This window comes from Lycium barbarum, chromosome 2 (assembly GCF_019175385.1).
Source record: "Lycium barbarum isolate Lr01 chromosome 2, ASM1917538v2, whole genome shotgun sequence".
NCBI classification, from domain to species: Eukaryota; Viridiplantae; Streptophyta; class Magnoliopsida; order Solanales; family Solanaceae; genus Lycium; species Lycium barbarum.
The window spans coordinates 10,607,985-10,627,189 of record NC_083338.1 but is presented as its reverse complement, the minus strand read 5'-3'; the positions used below and the strand labels follow the sequence as shown (position 1 = coordinate 10,627,189).

General features: G+C 35.5%; 1 protein-coding gene across 1 annotated transcript; it reads right to left on the bottom strand.

The window, feature by feature from the left end:
• Positions 1–9,913: 9,913 nt before the first annotated feature.
• On the bottom strand, positions 9,914–11,315 carry LOC132628338 (uncharacterized). Its single transcript, XM_060344125.1, has 4 exons — positions 11,166–11,315; positions 10,486–11,067; positions 10,234–10,389; positions 9,914–10,147 (listed from the first exon to the last, which is right to left on the bottom strand). Exons 1-4 carry the CDS (start codon positions 11,313–11,315, stop codon positions 9,914–9,916), a joined length of 1,122 nt encoding a protein of 373 aa, XP_060200108.1.
• Between the last annotated feature and the right edge of the window lie 7,890 nt (positions 11,316–19,205).

The following is a 19,205-nucleotide window of genomic DNA, read 5'->3' as shown; positions in this document are numbered from 1 at the left end:
GGTTTATTATTATCCCCCATATTAGTTTAGCAGAAGCCCTATCGGCACAATTGCATATGTTCACTCAGATGTTTTAGTAGTTCAATAAAGAAATGTGAATGTTGTTTCAGTTTAGTGTCCCTTTCATATCAGTTTGGCATAACCATATTGACCTTTTATGCCTCTGTAGTTGTTTGTTTGATTTGAACTTTGTTTGGCAGTTGTCATGGTAATCTCACTCAGAATAACAATGGTCTTCCTTCTTTGACTAGAATGTGTTGTAATAAAAAATGAATGAGTTTCAACATGTTAGACTAAGTTATTAAAAATCTATGTTCTGAATCTCATCTGTCTACACTAGGAATGCCAGTTTGGGTTTGGTATTGTTTGAATCCCCTGGGTATGAGTTCATTTACTAAGGTCTCTGCTTGTTCTATAAGAGTTTGGATAAACATTTGGCCTTAGCATAAGTTCATTTGAGTCTGCTTCGTGGAGTGTATATTAGCCCAAGTTAAACATTAGTCTGCTTCTTCTATTGCCATTCTTAGTTTGGTTGTTGTTGTGATATGTACCTAGTCAAGATATTAGCATATGGTGCAACTTTTTAAATATTTTTGAAGCCACTGCTGAGACTTCAAACTGATGACAGTTTCAAAAGTTAACTTTGTTTTCAATATAGTTTGTCTAAATTTCTAGTTTGTAACTGTTTCCTGGCAAGAATCTACATTGCTGTTGTTAATCTCCAGATCAGCCCTTAGTTTGGACCTTAGGATCCATGATCATGTATTATAGTTCTGATTCTGCTGTTGTACCCTTCTCTTTCCTTTGAAGTCATAATTCGTGCCCTTTCCCTGTCTTAATATTCGAAATTAGTTTGAATTATTGAGTCGTAAGCTTGAAAGTAATGCTCACCTTGGGATATCAGGAAGTTGGTATATCTCCCTTTTGTTTTGTTTTCTGGTTTGAGGTTCAATTCAATACCTCTTCTTTCCTCCTTTATATGTTGACTAAAGAGTAGTTGCACTGAGAGATTTCTTTTTCCAATCTGTCATTGAAAAATGTAGTTTGACAGAGTTAACCTAAGATTGTAAGAAGTATTATCTTATCTATTCGATCAATGAACGTAGGAGTCAAAGTTATAGATGTCTATGCTAAAACCATGTTAACTTTACCTGCGATATTGAATATGAATCCAAGGATTTGCTGTTATGCTGTCGGAATATTAGTTGCATGTTGAGAATGTTTACTTAATCTTGTCCAGTTTATACCTATCAAGTCATTTAGTTTGACATAGAAACTGTTCTGAGTTTGTTTGGACTGAATAATGAGTCTTGATCCCTCAATAGACATTCCTTATTTGTTTTCTTATGCTAATTTAAAGATATGTTTAGATGAAAGCTTAATCTTAAATGATCCTAACTTGCCAAGGATGTGCTAGTGAACTTGTTTGAAATATGTGTTGGCCTGTAGTACATTAGTATTGGATAGCTGTTTGGTTTACATAGGTGTTCGCTTGAGCAGGCTATATTGTTTGCTTGCTGTTGCTGTTGTGTTTTGGGCTTGTTCATTTTATTTCTTAATTGATCAGTCCACCAAGTATAGAAATACATTTGAAACATGTTTTGAGTTTTTTTTCTTTATAGTATGCTTATTCATCTAGTTGTTAAACCCTTTTCTTTCCTCTCTATCTCCATTTCACGTTTAGATATACGTAGCATATACACACCTGCTGATCTACTTTGAGTTTCATTTTGTATGTTTAGTCTTATTCGTTGATTATATGCTAATCCTTTTCCTTTCATTTTATGCATGAACATCGCATACGAGTTCAAGGGACTCGTTCTTCTTCTGCATTCGGTGTTGGGCTAAAAGCCCAACGAAATCCTCTCGAATCATTCTCCATCAGTCCATCCGCAGCAGCATATAAATTGTTATTGGGCCGAAGCCCAACAGCAGCCTTTGAACGCAGCCCAATCAGCAATCTGAAAGTGGCCAGAGCCCACTTTGATATCTCCAGCTCCCTTATTTCATTTTTTTTTATGCATTTGATTTGTATTTATGCAACTAACATCTTACTTGTTTGTTTCCCTAGCTAATTGAACCTTAATGAGTTAGTATAAAATTTAGTTTAGTTAAAGGGTAGTCAATCTAAGGAAAACTAACAATTAGTCCTGTAAGTTTCATTTTCTTCCGTTATATTGAAGTTATTTGAAGCATTTATAATATTTAGGATAATTAATTTTTCAATAGCATGAAATTCATATTTTTCTTAAGTCAAAGGAATCATGTTTTACTATCTTAGGAATTTCAAAACGTCACTAACACGCAAATAGGAACTAAAGAATATTTTGTAGACATCTTAAGGTTTCATCCAAAATTATGCACACTTTAGTCAAATGTAGTTAACGAAACATAATCTCGGGTATTTCTAAAGCGCAAAGCTAATTAATACATAATTGTTAAAATTGTTTCATATAGTTATCAAAAAAAAAGTATGTTACAAATTCGCATTTCTTCTTTCTATTTATATATTATATGTAAATTTTATTTCAAAGAGCATTATTATTTAGGGTCTTAGCAACATTTTATAAGTTTAGCTTAAATGGCATTTGAAGTTTCCTTTTGTGTAAACTATTATATTTTCTACAAAATCTTATTCCAAATAGCATTTTTATTTAAAGCCATATCAACTTCTATAAGTTTTAAAATAACATTTAAAATCCTCTTTCATGTAAATTATTATGTTTTACTTAAATCTTATCTTAAGCAACATTCTTATATTTTTTATAAATCTCAGCAACATTCTTAGTCTTTTTTCTTAAAATTTCAGGCATCTTATTCAATCTAATTAATTAACCTAAGTTTTGTCGGATAACCGTAAGTTAACGGATTCTAAAGGATGCCTAACCCCTTCCCTTTAGGATAATATAGAGCCCTTATCTAGAATCACACTGGTTAAACAGACTATTAATTGAGGTTTAGTTTTAACTTTGCCTTAGTTAATCTCTAGGTGTCCTAATTCACCGTTAAATTAATTAGGTGGCGACTCCTTAAAACAAATAAATAGGAATCACCAATACGTCATACTCCTTAAATCGACCCGGTTAAAAAGGGGTATGACTATGAGTACATGTTGATGATATTACACCGCGCCTATATGGACGTGCAGACACCGCTAAGGCGGGCAGCGTATACACCATGTCTAGATGGCATGGGCAGACACCACTAGTGGGCGGCATGAGATGGTACCCCGGACGCGGGAGGCCTGAACGCAGGCTAATGATTATCACACCGTACCTATATAGTCGGGGCAGCTTATACATATATGCATACATGATATGATGATGATTATGAAGTAAGCCAGCATGCATTATTTCTTTTATAATTGACAGTCAGTTAAAGGTTGCTCCTTATTTGATGCTTCCATTATCTCATTGACATATTATTATTACTTATGCCTCTCATACTCAGTACAATGTTCGTACTGACATCCGTTTTCTTTAGACGCTGTGTTCATGCCCACAGGTAGACAGGGAGGCGATCCAGACTCGTAGGAGTTATCAGCAGATTGACAGGAGCACTCCATTATTTTGGAGGTGCTATTTGGTTTATTCTTTTGTGTATATATGTATGTATTTCAGGTACGACGGGGTTCTGTTCCGCCCATATGTCTAGTACTCTAGTAGAGGCTCGTAGATACGCATGTGTGGGTAGTATGGTCTCACAATGTTACTATTGTATATGTTTATATTATTTTGATAGCCGGAGGGCTTATGCATATAAAAGTAATTATGTTTCCAAACGAAAAATGATTTCTCTATGATTTGATTATGAATTTGATAAAAGAACACTTAATGAGTATGATGAGTAATAGGATGAGTGGTGCTCGGTGGTTAGCCTCGGGTACCCGTCACGGCCCCTAGTCGGGTCGTGACAATATCAACCATGTGCATTCTCGGCTTGCATTAGAGTCACTAGTATCTTTGAGGGACTTGCCCAAGTAACAATTATTAATTGCCTTATAGAATAGCATAATGTGGAAGCCACCCACATGCAAATGAGTAATTGTCTAAGATCGTACAACTTCATGCAGATCATATAAATATCCTGCATTTGTATAGACAACAAGACCTTGGCAATATTTGTTAGAATAAACAAAAGTCATATCAATATTTGATTTCCTTCACTTATAAATGTGTAGGAGTTATATTTTGGCTGCACATTAATAGAATATGTTATCCATAATCATAGTATTAGCAAGATATATAAGTGCACCTATTGCACTAAAGAATATTTCATCATTTTCATGAGGTCTAAATTGATCTTTATTATAGAAGTGAGTTCACAATCATTGGGGTATTCAATGGAATCACCTTTTCTATGTGTAACTTTACTGAGAGACAAATATTCTATTTATCAAATGATTGATTTGTAGGCCAAAAAGAAATTATCTTTTCAAAGTCATTCATCTTAAATCCTTGAGTAGAAAATCTATTGCTTTTGGAAACTCTTAAGAGTTCCAATAATATCCCAGTCATACACAATAATCATAATGACTTTAGATCCACACCTCTTTATAGAAACACATGGCAATTATACCACATGCGCGCTGATTTATTTTTCAATCCATATAAGGACTTATGAAGCTTTATCGAATCAGTTTCCTGAGAACTATTTTATGTTTCAGGCACTTTGAATCCTCCAAGAATTTTCATAAAGATTTTGTTGTCTAGCTAGAAATATTAATAGTGACAACAATTCGTTATATGCATATCGAGTTTTCATGTATTGTCAGACTAATAAGATCTATGAAAGTGATGCATCCACCACAGGAGAATATGTCTCTATATAAGCAATGCCAGGCCTTTGCGAAAAGAAAACCTTAATGCCATAAGTCGTGATTTATATCTAACGACTTTATTTTCTTCATCTCATTTCCGCAGTATATATAACGTACCCCACTAGCTTTCTTCTTTTTGGTGTTTGGACTACAAGTCCACAAGCTTCACATTTTTATTTTTATTTTTATGTGAAGTCACTAATACTCGATTGAACCTTTGATTTTGGCCAATCATTTCTTCATCCGTATCATGACAGATTTAAACTTCAAGAATATCATCACAATATTGAGCGCTATATCATATATGTCGTCGACGATCTTTTGGATCAGTTCCATAGACATAATTTATTGAGATCTCTTTATATTCATAAATTTCAGGTACTTGAACCTTTTTCAAGGTTTGATGAAGTGTTATGTCTTAGGGCTCTTCTAGAGCACTTGCCTCCTTATTATGACCATCATAATAATTTGCTCCTCTCCTTTCAAGGATTTTTATCTTTGGAACTGATCGGTTCACCGCGCTTCAGGCGTGCCGTAGACTCTGTCCTTCAGGGACTTTAATTCTAAATAGAGCATTTGTAGCTGGTAGGGGTGTACGTGGACCGGGTTCGTTCGGATTTCTTAAACACCAAACCAAACCAATTGCGTCAGGTTTTTAAATTTATACACCAAACCAAACCAATAAAATTCGGGTTTTTCAACCTCTGGTTTTCTCGGGTTATTCAGTTTTCTCGGGTTATTCGGGTTTTTTTTGGGAATAATATTGATACAAAACATATAAATTTTACGTCAAATATTTCTTTAGTCCTAGTAAGATACAAATATGTAATTAAGGTGTTTCATAAGAAATTAACACAAAATGTGAGAAGAGTGATGACATTGTATTAAAATATTCAACAAAAGATAATAAAATCGGTTAAAATAAATATTGCTAATTAATAAGCCATAAAGAAATGACCATAATCTAAAAATACTAAGTCATGCTAAAATAAGTACGGCTAATAAGTATTAATTACACGACAAGAAAAAAAAACTTAAGTTTTGTATTTTCACTCTCTAAACCAATTATGCAAAATTAAAGAATAGATATCCAACATTATTGTCATTTCTATGGGTAAATTGAAATTCTTTTGTTAGTATTAGTGTTGAGTTGGTTTTGGTTTGGACTTTATATGAGCTACTAACATCCATAGGATATAAAACTTATTCACATTCAAAATCCTAAGTTCAAGCTTGAATAATATGATAATAGATGAAAAACTATGAAAAAAATTAAGAAATATTTATAAATTACATTACAAATAAATATTTTTATGTATAAAATATTTTAAAAATTGAATACATGTAATGTCGGGTTAGTTTGGTTCGGTTTGACTTTTTTTAGCTAAAACCAAACCAAACCAATTATGGTCGGGTTTTTTTTTCCAACACCAAACCAAGTCAAACCAAACCACTAGTCGGGTTTTTTTCTCGGTTTGACTCGGTTTATCGGTTTGGTGCAGTTTATCGGTTTACTTTGTACACCCCTAGTAGCTGGCATATAATATTCTTTAGGGTCAGTTAAATGCGTCTGACATTTGACTGGAATTATCCTTTTGAATGAGGATTATGCTAATGATAATTTATTACACATAATATATTTTCCAACTACTTGTCATTTCTCCCCCTGATGCTAGTAAGACTAACATATATCCCCAACCTTCTTTGGGGATCCATCTTTGTGCGTTGTGGTGGTGCAATTGAATTTATTACTGCACTTTCAAATGTTTCTAGATGGATATTATTTAGTTCCTGACCCTGAACCAATCGTGATGGGGGACTTATTATTACTTGTTTGGCTTGATGCATACAAGCGCTGCTACATGCTAAATAGAATATCCCATACCAAATTGGGAGTTTTATTCTCATACTCAATGGTTCAACTATCATTGGAGGCATACAATTTCTACTAAACCAACTATGGATATAAACCAGCTATAATAACATAATTGTATTGTTTGGAACCATGCTCTTAATTTATCAATTTAAGCAAACTACCTTGCAAAAATCAAATGGCAAGTGGATACCAATCGCACATGTGACCAAGTCATAGATGCATCTATTAAAATCATATAATAGTAAATGGTCCACATGGCAAGTGACTAAACTCATGTATATATATCACCTTTTATACGTTCCAAATCTATGGGGATCCTGATCCCAACCTTAGATGGTCAAATAATAGATTTATGATCATAAGCAGCACAAGAGAATTTCTTGAAGAATCTTTTATATCTTCTATATAGAACCACGTGAATTCTCAATTATTTTTGCATTATATTTAAACCGGGATGGTCAACCGGTCATGCCAACTGATGTTTATTTCAACAAACTTCTAGTTTACTATCGTATGTGATTCCGTCATCATACTCATATTATGTGTAGTACAACGAGAAGGGAAGCAGAGTATTTCACATATATATTTTTTACCCGCTATGACTGTAGTAATGCGAAGATATTAAATCTTTCATTAATTTATAGTCTCATTATGAATGCCACTTTGGCGAATACCTTTGAAACTCAATAAGTTTCTTTGAGACTTACTACAGTATAATGCTTTCTTGATAATCAATTTAATTCCTCCAATGTAGTAATAAATTAGCTCTTCCGGAGCTGCCAATTAATTGTGTACTACCACACAATCATAGCATCATCCTTATGATGAACATCCCTTTAAAAGAGAAAATTATATCATTTGGGTCATGATCAAAAATTATTTTAGGCAAGAATCGTTTCTTGCTTTAACCTTTTCCCTTAAATAATCATCATCGACAAGGTGATCAATGACTACTTATATCACAATATCGATTTCTCTCAAACCTCCCCATGAGGTGAGTTGTGGTATAGTATAGCCATACATAAGCATGTATTTATGCATATATATTATCACATCTTGCCACATTCACTTTAAAGAATGGGCCAGCAATCACAGTGCTTATCACAAGTTATATTGTTTTTCAAGGAATGAACTATAATCCTTTGTATGTGCTTCATAAATGTTCATTATAAGTTCCTTGTCATGCCTTGAAATTTATTATATTTATATGATCCACCTCAACATCATTTTGAAAGGTCAAGTACGTCTCTACTTTGTATTCCTTTATTTTGATGGAGGATTTATAAAATCTATTAGGTCGCACAACAACTGCATGCTCAATGACCTTTCATATCGCATTGATGATAAAAATTATCTTAACCTTTCGAAGGACCATTTTGAGAACCCATAATGTTATTTATTCCCTCTTTTTTGTTGTGGGTATACATTTTCTATTATACTTGTAGAATGTGTATATATAAATTTGCACAAAAAAAAAAAAAAGATTAGAGTTGCTAAATGACCACACCAATTTGACCTAAATTTGGCCACACTTATGTAAAAATCACCATAACCTCTATTGGACAATTTTAAATTGAGATAAACTTTGAGAAAAAAAGATAGAAATGACATTAAGGAAGCATAAATTATTAAATTTGTCCAAAATAATCATATGAATTTACCTCATTTGGGTCATTGTGGCCAAAATAGTGTGGCCAAAAGACCTTATTAAAAAAAGATATCTTGAAATAATGCTTGTTTGGAATGTAGAGCAAATAATGGTCTGTTCCTTTCCTCCAACTTAAATGTGTAGTTAATTTTGGATATCTTCATTAGTAGAAGATAGAGAATATCAAAAGGCTTAGTAAATGCTTATCATATGAATGGGCGTCATATTTGTATTTATTTCAATCATTTTTTTTTAATTAGGATGTGTATTTACATCATTGTACACAAAACACTTTTTGAAGTAATGTTTGGTTGAAGGCAAAATTGTCTTTCAGTTTTTGATGAGTAAATTCGTAATTCAACTTTTAAAAAGTGACTTTTTTAGTGAAAGGGAAAAAATAAGTTCACACGGGAGAAACTACATTGATTGTAATTAAACTGTGAGCCATCAGTCAAAGGCCGTGGAAAAGAAACACCACAAATATGGGTGTTCGAAGAGAACCAAAAAATCGACTTAATAAATCAAAGCTTTCTTTTGACTTCGACAGATTTGGTATTAAATTACAAAACATATAGTCACTCCGATTCAATTTATGTGATAAAATTTGACTAGGTAGGGAGATTAAAAAAGAAAAGGCACTACAAAAAAGTATAAAAATTGCAACAACTCTTTTGGGAACAAAAATAATATAGTTGGCAAAAGTTAATATTTGACAACAACTTAGTTTTATTATTGGCATATATGATGAATCTTTTAAAAATAAACCTTTTTTTGTTGTCATATAGTATTGATTGTTGTTGCAAAAAGTACTTTTGACAACTAAAAAAAAATTGCTACACGTCGTTGTAATAACAGCTGTTGGAAAAAGTTTATGCAATAACATAAAAAATGTTGCCTAAAGTACTTTTTGCAATAATAACCTATCTATGGCAACAAAAAAAAATTGTAGTCGAATGTATTCTTTCTTGAGAGAATTTTAGAAACTTGTGGTCTAAAACAAATTATAGATATTTGTGTGACTGTAAATCATAAAAAGAGAAATTTTATATTAAATTATTTCTAAATATAGAAATGTATCATTCTTTTTTAGACGGACTAAAAAGAAAAGTATATCACATAAATTAAGACAGAGAGAGTAATATTTGGTGTCGCACCCTCACATATGGAGTACGGATACAAACTTAACGTAGCGCATATATATATATATATATATATATATATATATAAATGATGTAACGGTTAATACCATAACAACAACAACAATTGCTTATCAATCCTAAACAGATTGGTGGATGTAAATGTAATGGTCAATAGTTTGTTACATTTGTCAAGATTCACAAGTAGAAAGAACAAAAGCGCACATTTTACTCAATTGAATGTTAATGTACTTGGCCAAGTATATCACCAGAATCTAGATCAAAATTTATCAATATTTGAGTGACTAAAAGCTCAAATTCCCTTTATCAATAAGGGATCAAAAGAATATAGGAATCATAACAGCGGTGAGTGATCATAACTTTTATCATTGGAATATTACTTGTAATTCAATTAGATCTGGTCGAGAGAATTGTTATAACTCCTCAGTAATCTTAATGGCCTGGCTTTCACTAACTTCTTTGTCTACTTCAACTACGATCTTCTGGAGGGACAGAGCAGACGCCAACACTAAGTTTACAAACGTCAATTCCGCTCTTGAACCATGGAAGTTAGATATTTCCAGAGCTCGAAGGTTATTCAGTTCATCGATCCTGCTGCAACGTTGTCCTTCAAAATGATTTACATCTATTTCCCTGGAAGCTCTCAACTAAAAGTAGAATAAAGAAAAGATTATTATGATACGCAACTCTATACTCGGAAAATGAGTAACAGCTTATGAACTCAACAACTCACCAAAATTCTAAGTGACATCAAACTAGGAGAGCTTCTAAGGATGCATAGAAAGGAAAATATGTGATCTTTATTATTAAAATCGAGATCATAAAGACCGAGAACGCCCTGATTGAGCCTCACTGACAACCTCCCTGCTACATTAGCAGAAGCCAAAAACTAGACAGCAAAAAAACCCCAAAAGAAGAACTTTAATAATTACAAATATGTGTGGCGTCATTCTAAGCTATGTAAAGATACCAATTTCCATCTTACCTTGATGAAGTATCTGTCCAAAACAAGTGCTCTAAGTTCAGGCCAGCTGCTCAGAAGTTTTATCCATTTCATAGCTTCATGTTGTCTGTTTTGTGAAACTACTTCTTGTAAAAAAACTCCAAAAACCTTCAACTTACGACAGTCCATGACAGTATCCAGTTTAATTATGTCAATGCCACAGTCTTCGAATTTTAAGGTTGAAAGTTCTGGAGCATGTATACTCAAATGATGAAGACCACTACACTCTTGAAACTCCAGCAACTTAAGGTTTGGAAACCGGAGGAAATAAGTTGCAACGTCTAATTCAAAGATGACTCGATTTAGTTGAAGACTTCTGAGCCTGCTGAAACCTCCAAAACTGCAAGGCGGCCTCAAAATGCAGTTTGACAGTTTCAAATATACTAGTTTCATACTGAACACGACGGAATGCAACTTATATGGAGCATAGACATTTTCTAGATTCAAAAGGGTGAAATCCATGAGACCATTTGACAAATATAGAATCCATTGATCAATAATTGAGTGCTCAGACGAATCTATTACTGGAATATCAAGGAGAAATGTCTTAATGGGTCCATCGTGCTGCGATAGAATTTTATTAATGATGTCAATTGTGCCTGACAGGTTTCTTTTATGCAAAAGTTCATAGAAAATTTGAGCTTCGGGTTTGAAGCCCAAACATGTCTCCATTGACTAGACAAGACACAAATTCTTGCAATATCCTCAATATCCATGTGCTCCTGAATCTGGTATATGACATTAATAGGAAGATCTGTAAGTCCATCAACTTTGTCCTGTCCATCTTCACGTCTTTCAGAGCTACATGTCATTGTGATTGTCAATCCTGACAATTTAAAGAAAAAGAAACTTAATTATAAGGGAAGGTTGCATAGAATATGCTCTATAGTCTACACATAAGTTCTAGTCAAGAAAGTAACATCATAGTTTCAAAGGCTTGCATAGATAAATCCACACTAACATCCATCTTAAAAATAAGGTGGAATGGATCAATGTCAAAGCAGAGCTCATCATGCAGGTTGTGTTAGTTGTTAAATCAATTCCCAGTAGACATTAGGTATGGATTCAGGAACATTTATCAATCTACATCGAATTCTTATAAAACTTGTTCTACCAAGTACCAAGTTTGGCATGAAGAGGTTACATAACTTAAGCTTCATATATCATGGTGCTAGGATCAAAACCCGTGATATTGCAAAATCTGACCGAACATTCACTAAACGATGGTTATTTTAACAATAAAGGGAAATGTATCAAAGGAGACACAAAGATTTACGGGGTTCAGTCAATTAGAGATATGATCACAGGCTGAGATGAGGAATCCGCTAATTCAAAAGAGAATACGGAAGAGAGTACAAAATATGGAGAGGACACAAAATTCACAGATTCACTTCGTAAACTGAATTCACTAACTTTAAAAGGCTGCATTGTGGATTCTACCGAGTTAGAAGGAAAGAATCCCAATTTATAGGAGCTTGTTTTCATTCCTCGCAAGTAAAAGGAAATGTCAAATATGGTACGTAGATTTATATTATCAGGAGACAGATCTGATCAATACAAAACACACACATATTGCACAACTCAAAGCTTAAGATTTCAGTAATTATCTTGAACGTGATAGAACTTAACGGGAAAAGACGAAATGCAACACAATTTTGAAGCCCGGGCTTAGTTTAACGCTCCTCAAATTCTAAATTAGTACTCATCCAATGGTATAATTATATGGGAGGAACAATTTTCTTATCTAGGAGACGGTAAAATTAATCATGATAAATGTGTTACCCTTCAGTGAAAGGTAAAAACTCAAACAGGTAAGAAAATCAAGGCACACAATTAACACATAGTTCCAATAATTGCGACAAAAACTTTCATGGCCTACACAAAATGGAACCAAGAGAGTAATCAATAACCACCACCACACACCACACACCACAGGGCCAACTGTAGGAAAGAATAGGAAGAGAATATTTTTCTTAGAGAATGCTCAAGTTGTATTAGGCTACTTAAGGCCATTTGAGATGATTACAATCATCAATTACATCTCTATTTATACTACTCAAAAAACCAATTCAAAAGTCTTGCACAAATAACTAGATACATGTATCACAATTTACTAGATACATGTATCACAAACTTTTAAAAGATTTCTTGAAAAACTAAGAGATAATATTGAAAGACTAAATGATATTCTTGAAACAACAGGGGACATGGAATAACATGATAAGAATTGAAACTGGAAACTTGGACATGAGCATGAGCATGAGTACATATACGTATACATAACATGAGTAAAACATGATAAGTAGGGAGAGCATTTCATAAACCGACATATCATATCATATCATATCATATCACCACGTGGGTACGTGGAGTCTGGTACCTCGCCGGACCAGCAGAGCCCCTATACCTTGCCAGGGTATAAGGTAGTAATTTACCACGTGGGTACGTGGAGTCTGGTACCTCGCCGGACCAGCAGAGCCCTCATACCTTGCCTGAGGTAGTAAGGTACCTGATGGATCCATTCAGTGTAAAATTAAGGTATCGTCCTATCTGGGCGGAGCGATCCTTGTCCTACGGTGGCTCCGTAGTTTCAGGCTATCTGAGCCTTCTCGGTAATTTGTGCAACTCCCAAAAACATGAACATAATATATTTGGCTAAGAAGCCCATGACTTTCGTGAATTTACTTGTACTTGTCTTGAAATCATGATTTCACGAAATAACTTGTAAATATAGTTTCATGAAATAGCTTGTAAACATGGTTTCATGAAATAATCTTGTAAACATGGTTTCATGAAATAATCTTGTAAACATGGTTTCATGAAATAACTTGTAAAATAGTTTCATAAGATGACTTGTCATAGTCTTGCAAACATGTTCTTGATTCATGAGTAATACAATAGTTCATAATCATATATTTGTAGTTGACTTGAAAACATGTTTATAACTTGCAAAATAACTCATGCAGTTTCATATGAACATAATGAGAACACATGAGGAAGAATTCATGATTCATGGATTAAGCTAGGATTCCTAATGTCCGTAATGGAAGGTTAGGAATACAATAACGAACATATATACGGGAATTCATGTACATACATACATAATTACGGGCTACCAATATGTTGGATTTAATGCCCTAGGATTTGAACTTCATAGATTTTATAAACGGATCATGGGGAAAACGTAGAGGTTCCCACATGTGGATGGAAGTTCTACATACCTTAACCTCCCGTTTTTGAGCGTATCACAATGTCTTTCAATCCCTTCAACTTCAATCTATAGCAATACAAGTCATAGGGATTCTATATTAGCAACCATATCCATGTTTTGTTCATCTAAGCATTTTATCAAACACTTAATAGGCATGAAGCTTTATAACCTTCATTAATGGTGTTTTCTTCACCAAATCCCCATCCTTTTACTTCTAGCTAATTCTACAATCCCATTAGATGTAATTAACATCATTTTTCATCAACCATATGGATACAACAATCCCAAGTCAACAATCCAACAATTCTAGCATAATTCATATAATCATCTTCAACAAACCCAATTATTATTCTCCCAAGAATTCATCAATTCACAACTATAAGTGATTAGGGAGTAGAAATATTACCTTTTTGGGTAGTCACCACGAAATCAACACCCCCAAGTCCGATCTTTAGCTTAAAATGACGACCACAACTTGTACTACGAATTATCCTTCACGAACTTTGGGATTTGGGGCCTTAAAATTGGTTGATTTTCTCCTTCTTCTCTCTAGATTCCCTTCTCTCTCACTTCCTCTCTCTAAAATCTGAATTTTGGAGAAAAAGTGGGCTGCTAGGGTTTTATTTTCTATATATACCAAGGAAAAACATGGGTTGACCCAACTTGAAAACGGGTCGGGACTGTTCTGTCTTAAAACGTCCATATCTCCCTATCCCGACGTCGCCTGTGAACCCACAACCTATGGTTGGAAAGATATTTCAATTATCTACAACTTTCATTCTTTGAGTTTTCCCAAATTCTCAACTTACGATGGGGTTATGGCCTCCCGAAGTCAGGTGACCCGAAACTCAACTGCGGACCAAAACACGCCCATGTTACGGTCCCGTAACACAAGGGACGGACCGTAACGTGGCGTCGTACCTTGTCGAAAATTTCCAGAAAGCTTCTGGAAATTCTCCCTGTGTTACGGTACACTGTTACGATCCGTAACACAAGGTACGGCCCGTAACACAAGGGACGGACAGTATCCTGGGACCGTATCGTGAACGAAATTTCCAGTGAGGTTCTGGAAATTTCGTCTGTGTTACGGCTCACTGTTACGGTGCGTAATGTCACCATAACGCAGACGACTTTTCCAGCGAACATGCTTCACTCAAATGGGCATAACTCTTTGCACAGATGTCCGTTTAATCCTCATAATATACCGTTGGAAAGCTATGCAATAGGGCTACAAATTTCATCAAGGAGGTTCTTCCAGATTCGCAATGGATCAAGGAGTTATCGCTGCCCGAAATAAGCCTATCAACCAATTTTGCAAACGCTCAAACCTACAGTGTTTTCACTAGACTTCTAATGATATGAGCTTAAACTTAGTTCCAAGATGCGGGGTGTTACAATATCTCCCCCTTGGGATCATTCGTCCTCGAATGATGGATAATGGTTGAGAATATGTCTGGACATGGCTTGACTACATGAACATGAAAGAAACTTGACATGAACATGAAGGAAACTTGACATGAAACATGGAGACTGAACTAACATGACATGGTTACATGGAAACGTGAATACTGAGACATGAACATGGGCACTGGATAGCTGACATGAGCGTGTAACATGAGACATAACATGACATGGGGCATGGAAACTGACATGACATAGTTTCATGAAAGCGTCAGTGCCTAAACATGGACATGAATAGCGAATACATGAACTTGAGCGTGAAACGTGAGGCATGAATACATAAGGGACATTATAACTCTTCTCCAAAATGTCATTAAGCCATCATTATGTCGATACTCGTAATTCTTGCCCGACACGCAACATATACCTTGCTTTCCTTAACAACTTTAGTCTCCTACCTCATATGTCTTTGAAATCTCATTTGGAATCATTAAATATTACTTCTTACTCGTCAACATGTCGTATACGTCATACCCTTCGTGGGTCTATTCGCGGTACGCTAACGGAGAAATTTCCTGGGTGTAACATTCTCCCCCTCTGTTGGAACATTCGTCCTCAAATGATAACATTCAGGATTCTACAAAAACAAATTCGCCAGAGTTTCCCCTGTAATATGACACTACCAACCTGTCACAACAGCCCATAATATCATTGCCTCACAGGGCTACATCACAATAGCATTATAAATTGGCCACACACGACCAAAAGCATGAAAAGAAAGCCTCTATACCTCAAAATCTTGGTGTTTCATCATAAATCTCTTCTGCGGGCTGAAACAAGTGCGGGTACATGGATTTCATATCCTCCTCGGCTTCCCATGTAGCTTCCTTAACTTTCTAACTCCTCCACAGGACTTTCACTGAGGCTACTTCCTTAGTCCTCAACTTGCGAATCTGACGGTCAAGAATGGCTATGGGGATCTCCTCATACGTCAAACTATCCTTAATTGTTATAGTATCAGTAGGAACAACCAACGACAGGTCTCCTACGCACTTCCTCAATTTGGACACGTGAAACACGGGACGTACAACAGCCAAACCTTGTGACAACTCAAGTTCATAAGATACTAGTCTGACCTTTCGTAGAATTCTGTACGGTCCAATATATCTGGGGCTGAGTTTGCCTTTCTTGCCAAATCTCATGACACCCTTCATGGGTGAGACTTTAAGGAACACCCAATCATCAACTGAAAATTCTAAGTCCCTTCGCCTCACATCTGTATAAGACTTCTGGCGACTCTGAGCCGTTTTCAAACGCTTCTGTATTAACTTGACTTTCTCCATATCCTGATAAACCAAATCTGGTCCTAACAACTCTGCTTGACCAACTTCGAACCAACCAATTGGTAATCTACACCTTCGCTCAAAAAGGGTTTCAAACAGTGCCATACCAATACTAGCATGGTAATCCATTTTTTTTTTGTAAGTAACTCAATAAGAGACAGGTGGTCATCCCAATTACCATTGAAATCAAGGACACAGGGTTACTGAACTGAATGAATACATGACTACTAAACTACTGAGATACTAAACTGAATGTCTATTGAACTGACTGAAGACTGGGCTGACTGAATACTGAGTTAACTGAATACTGGATCAGCTGAATACTGGATTAATTGAATACTGAGCTGACATAAATATCTGAGTATTGAACTAACATGAATATTATAACATGAGATCTGAATAGCGTATCTGTTTGACCATTTGTCTGAGGATGAAAAATTGTGCTAAGGTTCACCTTGCTACCCAATCCTTCCTGAAAGGATTTTCAGATGTTCGCTGTGAACTGAGCACTATAATATGAAATAATGGACACTAGGGTCCCATACAATATGGCAATTTCATTAATGTATGACTTGGCATAATCTTCTGTTCAATCTGTGGTCTTAACTGGCAAGAAGTGCGCTGACTTCGTAAGTCTGTCCACAATCACCCAAATTAAATCATGCCTCCTAGCTGAACGAGGTAGACCTGATACAAAGCCCATATTTATCATTTCCCATTTCCAAACAGGAATATCAACATTCTGAGCCAAGCCACCAGGCCTATGGTGTTCGGCTTCAACCTGTTGACAATTCGGGCACTTAGCTACATAATTTGCCACATTCTTCTTCATATTGTTCCACCAGTAAATCTCCTTGAGATCACGATACATCTTAGTGGAACCTGGGTGAATGGAATACCTAGAGTTGTGAGCTTCTAACATGATTCGCTCTCTGAGCCCATCAACATCTGGAACGCATAATCTGTCTCGATATCTCAAGGTACCATTATCTCCCTCCTGCTCAAAAGCTAAGGCTTTCTATTCGTGAATCCTCTCTTTCATCTGCAGGAAGTAGGAATCACCAAACTGCTTCTCTCTAACTTCAATGACTAAGCAGGAATGCCATGTTCTGGGCAATAACTCCACCCACTTCGGAGTCTGAAAGTCAAATTCCTAGCTTGTATAAGCAGTGAACTTCTTTCATCTTAGTTCTCTTGTCTGCCTAAATCATGAGCGGTACTTCCCATACTTGATATTTTTTTTTGAGTCACATCTGAGCAATTTCTCATGGGGAAAAAGAACTAAATTTACTTACATGAACGGGTTGCTACTGTATTCATAACTGGCATACTCCATCTTAACCTTAACTCTGTTCACACTTGTAAATCTTAGGACAACCTCTTTTGACAACTCTTAAAGGCTATCCTTCTGTAGTTTTCTCTCTTACGGCTCTAGCTGATTTCTTCTTCCACTAATCACTCTACTCTGAACTTAACCTAAGCCCTTGTTTTCTCACACGCATTCGGATGTATCCGAACTGTCACCCACTCAAGGTGTTCATCTGAATAGGAAATCAAATCTTATTATTATTGTTGACATGGTTTTTTTTTCCAAACATATTACGAACTTATATCTCATTCTCCTTCTATTCCTAGAATAATTTTGGCAGAGTTTCCTCTGTATTTCTTACTATCCCAAAACCTGCACGCAGGAAATACCAACAATGCCTCACAAGGCCAACATATATACATATATATCATATCATAGCCACACAGGGCTCCTAATTTCAACAGCAGTATAAAAATGATGAACTTACTTCATATGTGCAAATCAAACTGTACCTGTTACACTTTCCTGTTTATTTTGCCTTTCAATCTTTAACTGCAGATGGAGTGGGTCCTAATAACCTCCGACAGAAGACTGTCTGCCACCACTTCCTTGAGATCCTCCATGATTTACCTTTTTCTTGTTGACTTGGCTCCTTTTCTAATTTCTCTGATATCCTCTCCCTGTTGTATTCCATTTTTAAGAACATCATTTTCATTCAACATACCATTCATTCCACTACACCCCTTCACGGGCAACTTACATTGTATTCCACTTTCAATAGCACTTGAAGTCTCATCCGTTACCAGCAAGTACGGCACAATTGTACTCCCTATGGGTAAACATCCTTACTTGGACCTTGAATTACCTGTTAATCGCTTGCGCATTCGATACGTACGTAATTCTAGAGGAAGAGAAGTTACTTATTGCTCTAAGCTTCATGGCACGATCTAGAGTAGAAAGAAATGAGACAAATCCTGAATGTCTTGGTGGTCAACTGTTTATATGTATGGGGCCCTCACACATATAAAAGTGACCCCACTGGACACGGTTTCATAGACTCCCTAAAGACTCTTGAACCTAGGCTCTGATACCAAGCTTTGTCACGCCCCGAACCATGGCCTGGACGTAACACGGCACTCGGTGCCTGACTACATGTGACCGAGCGAACCACATGACTTGCTAAATCATCATGATGCATAACATAAGCGGAATATAACGTGAATGCATGATGAGCCTTTGTAAAACGTAATAATTCATAATACTTAATAAAGTACTTGTTTAAAACATGAGTGAGCCAAAATGGCTATACGACTCCAAATGTCTGACATAACATAACTGACTGGTCTAGTCTATGAAACCTCTATCATGAGTCTGACTGGAAAACATAATTACTGGGACAAGACCCCCAGCATACCTTTACATGCAAAACTAAACAGAG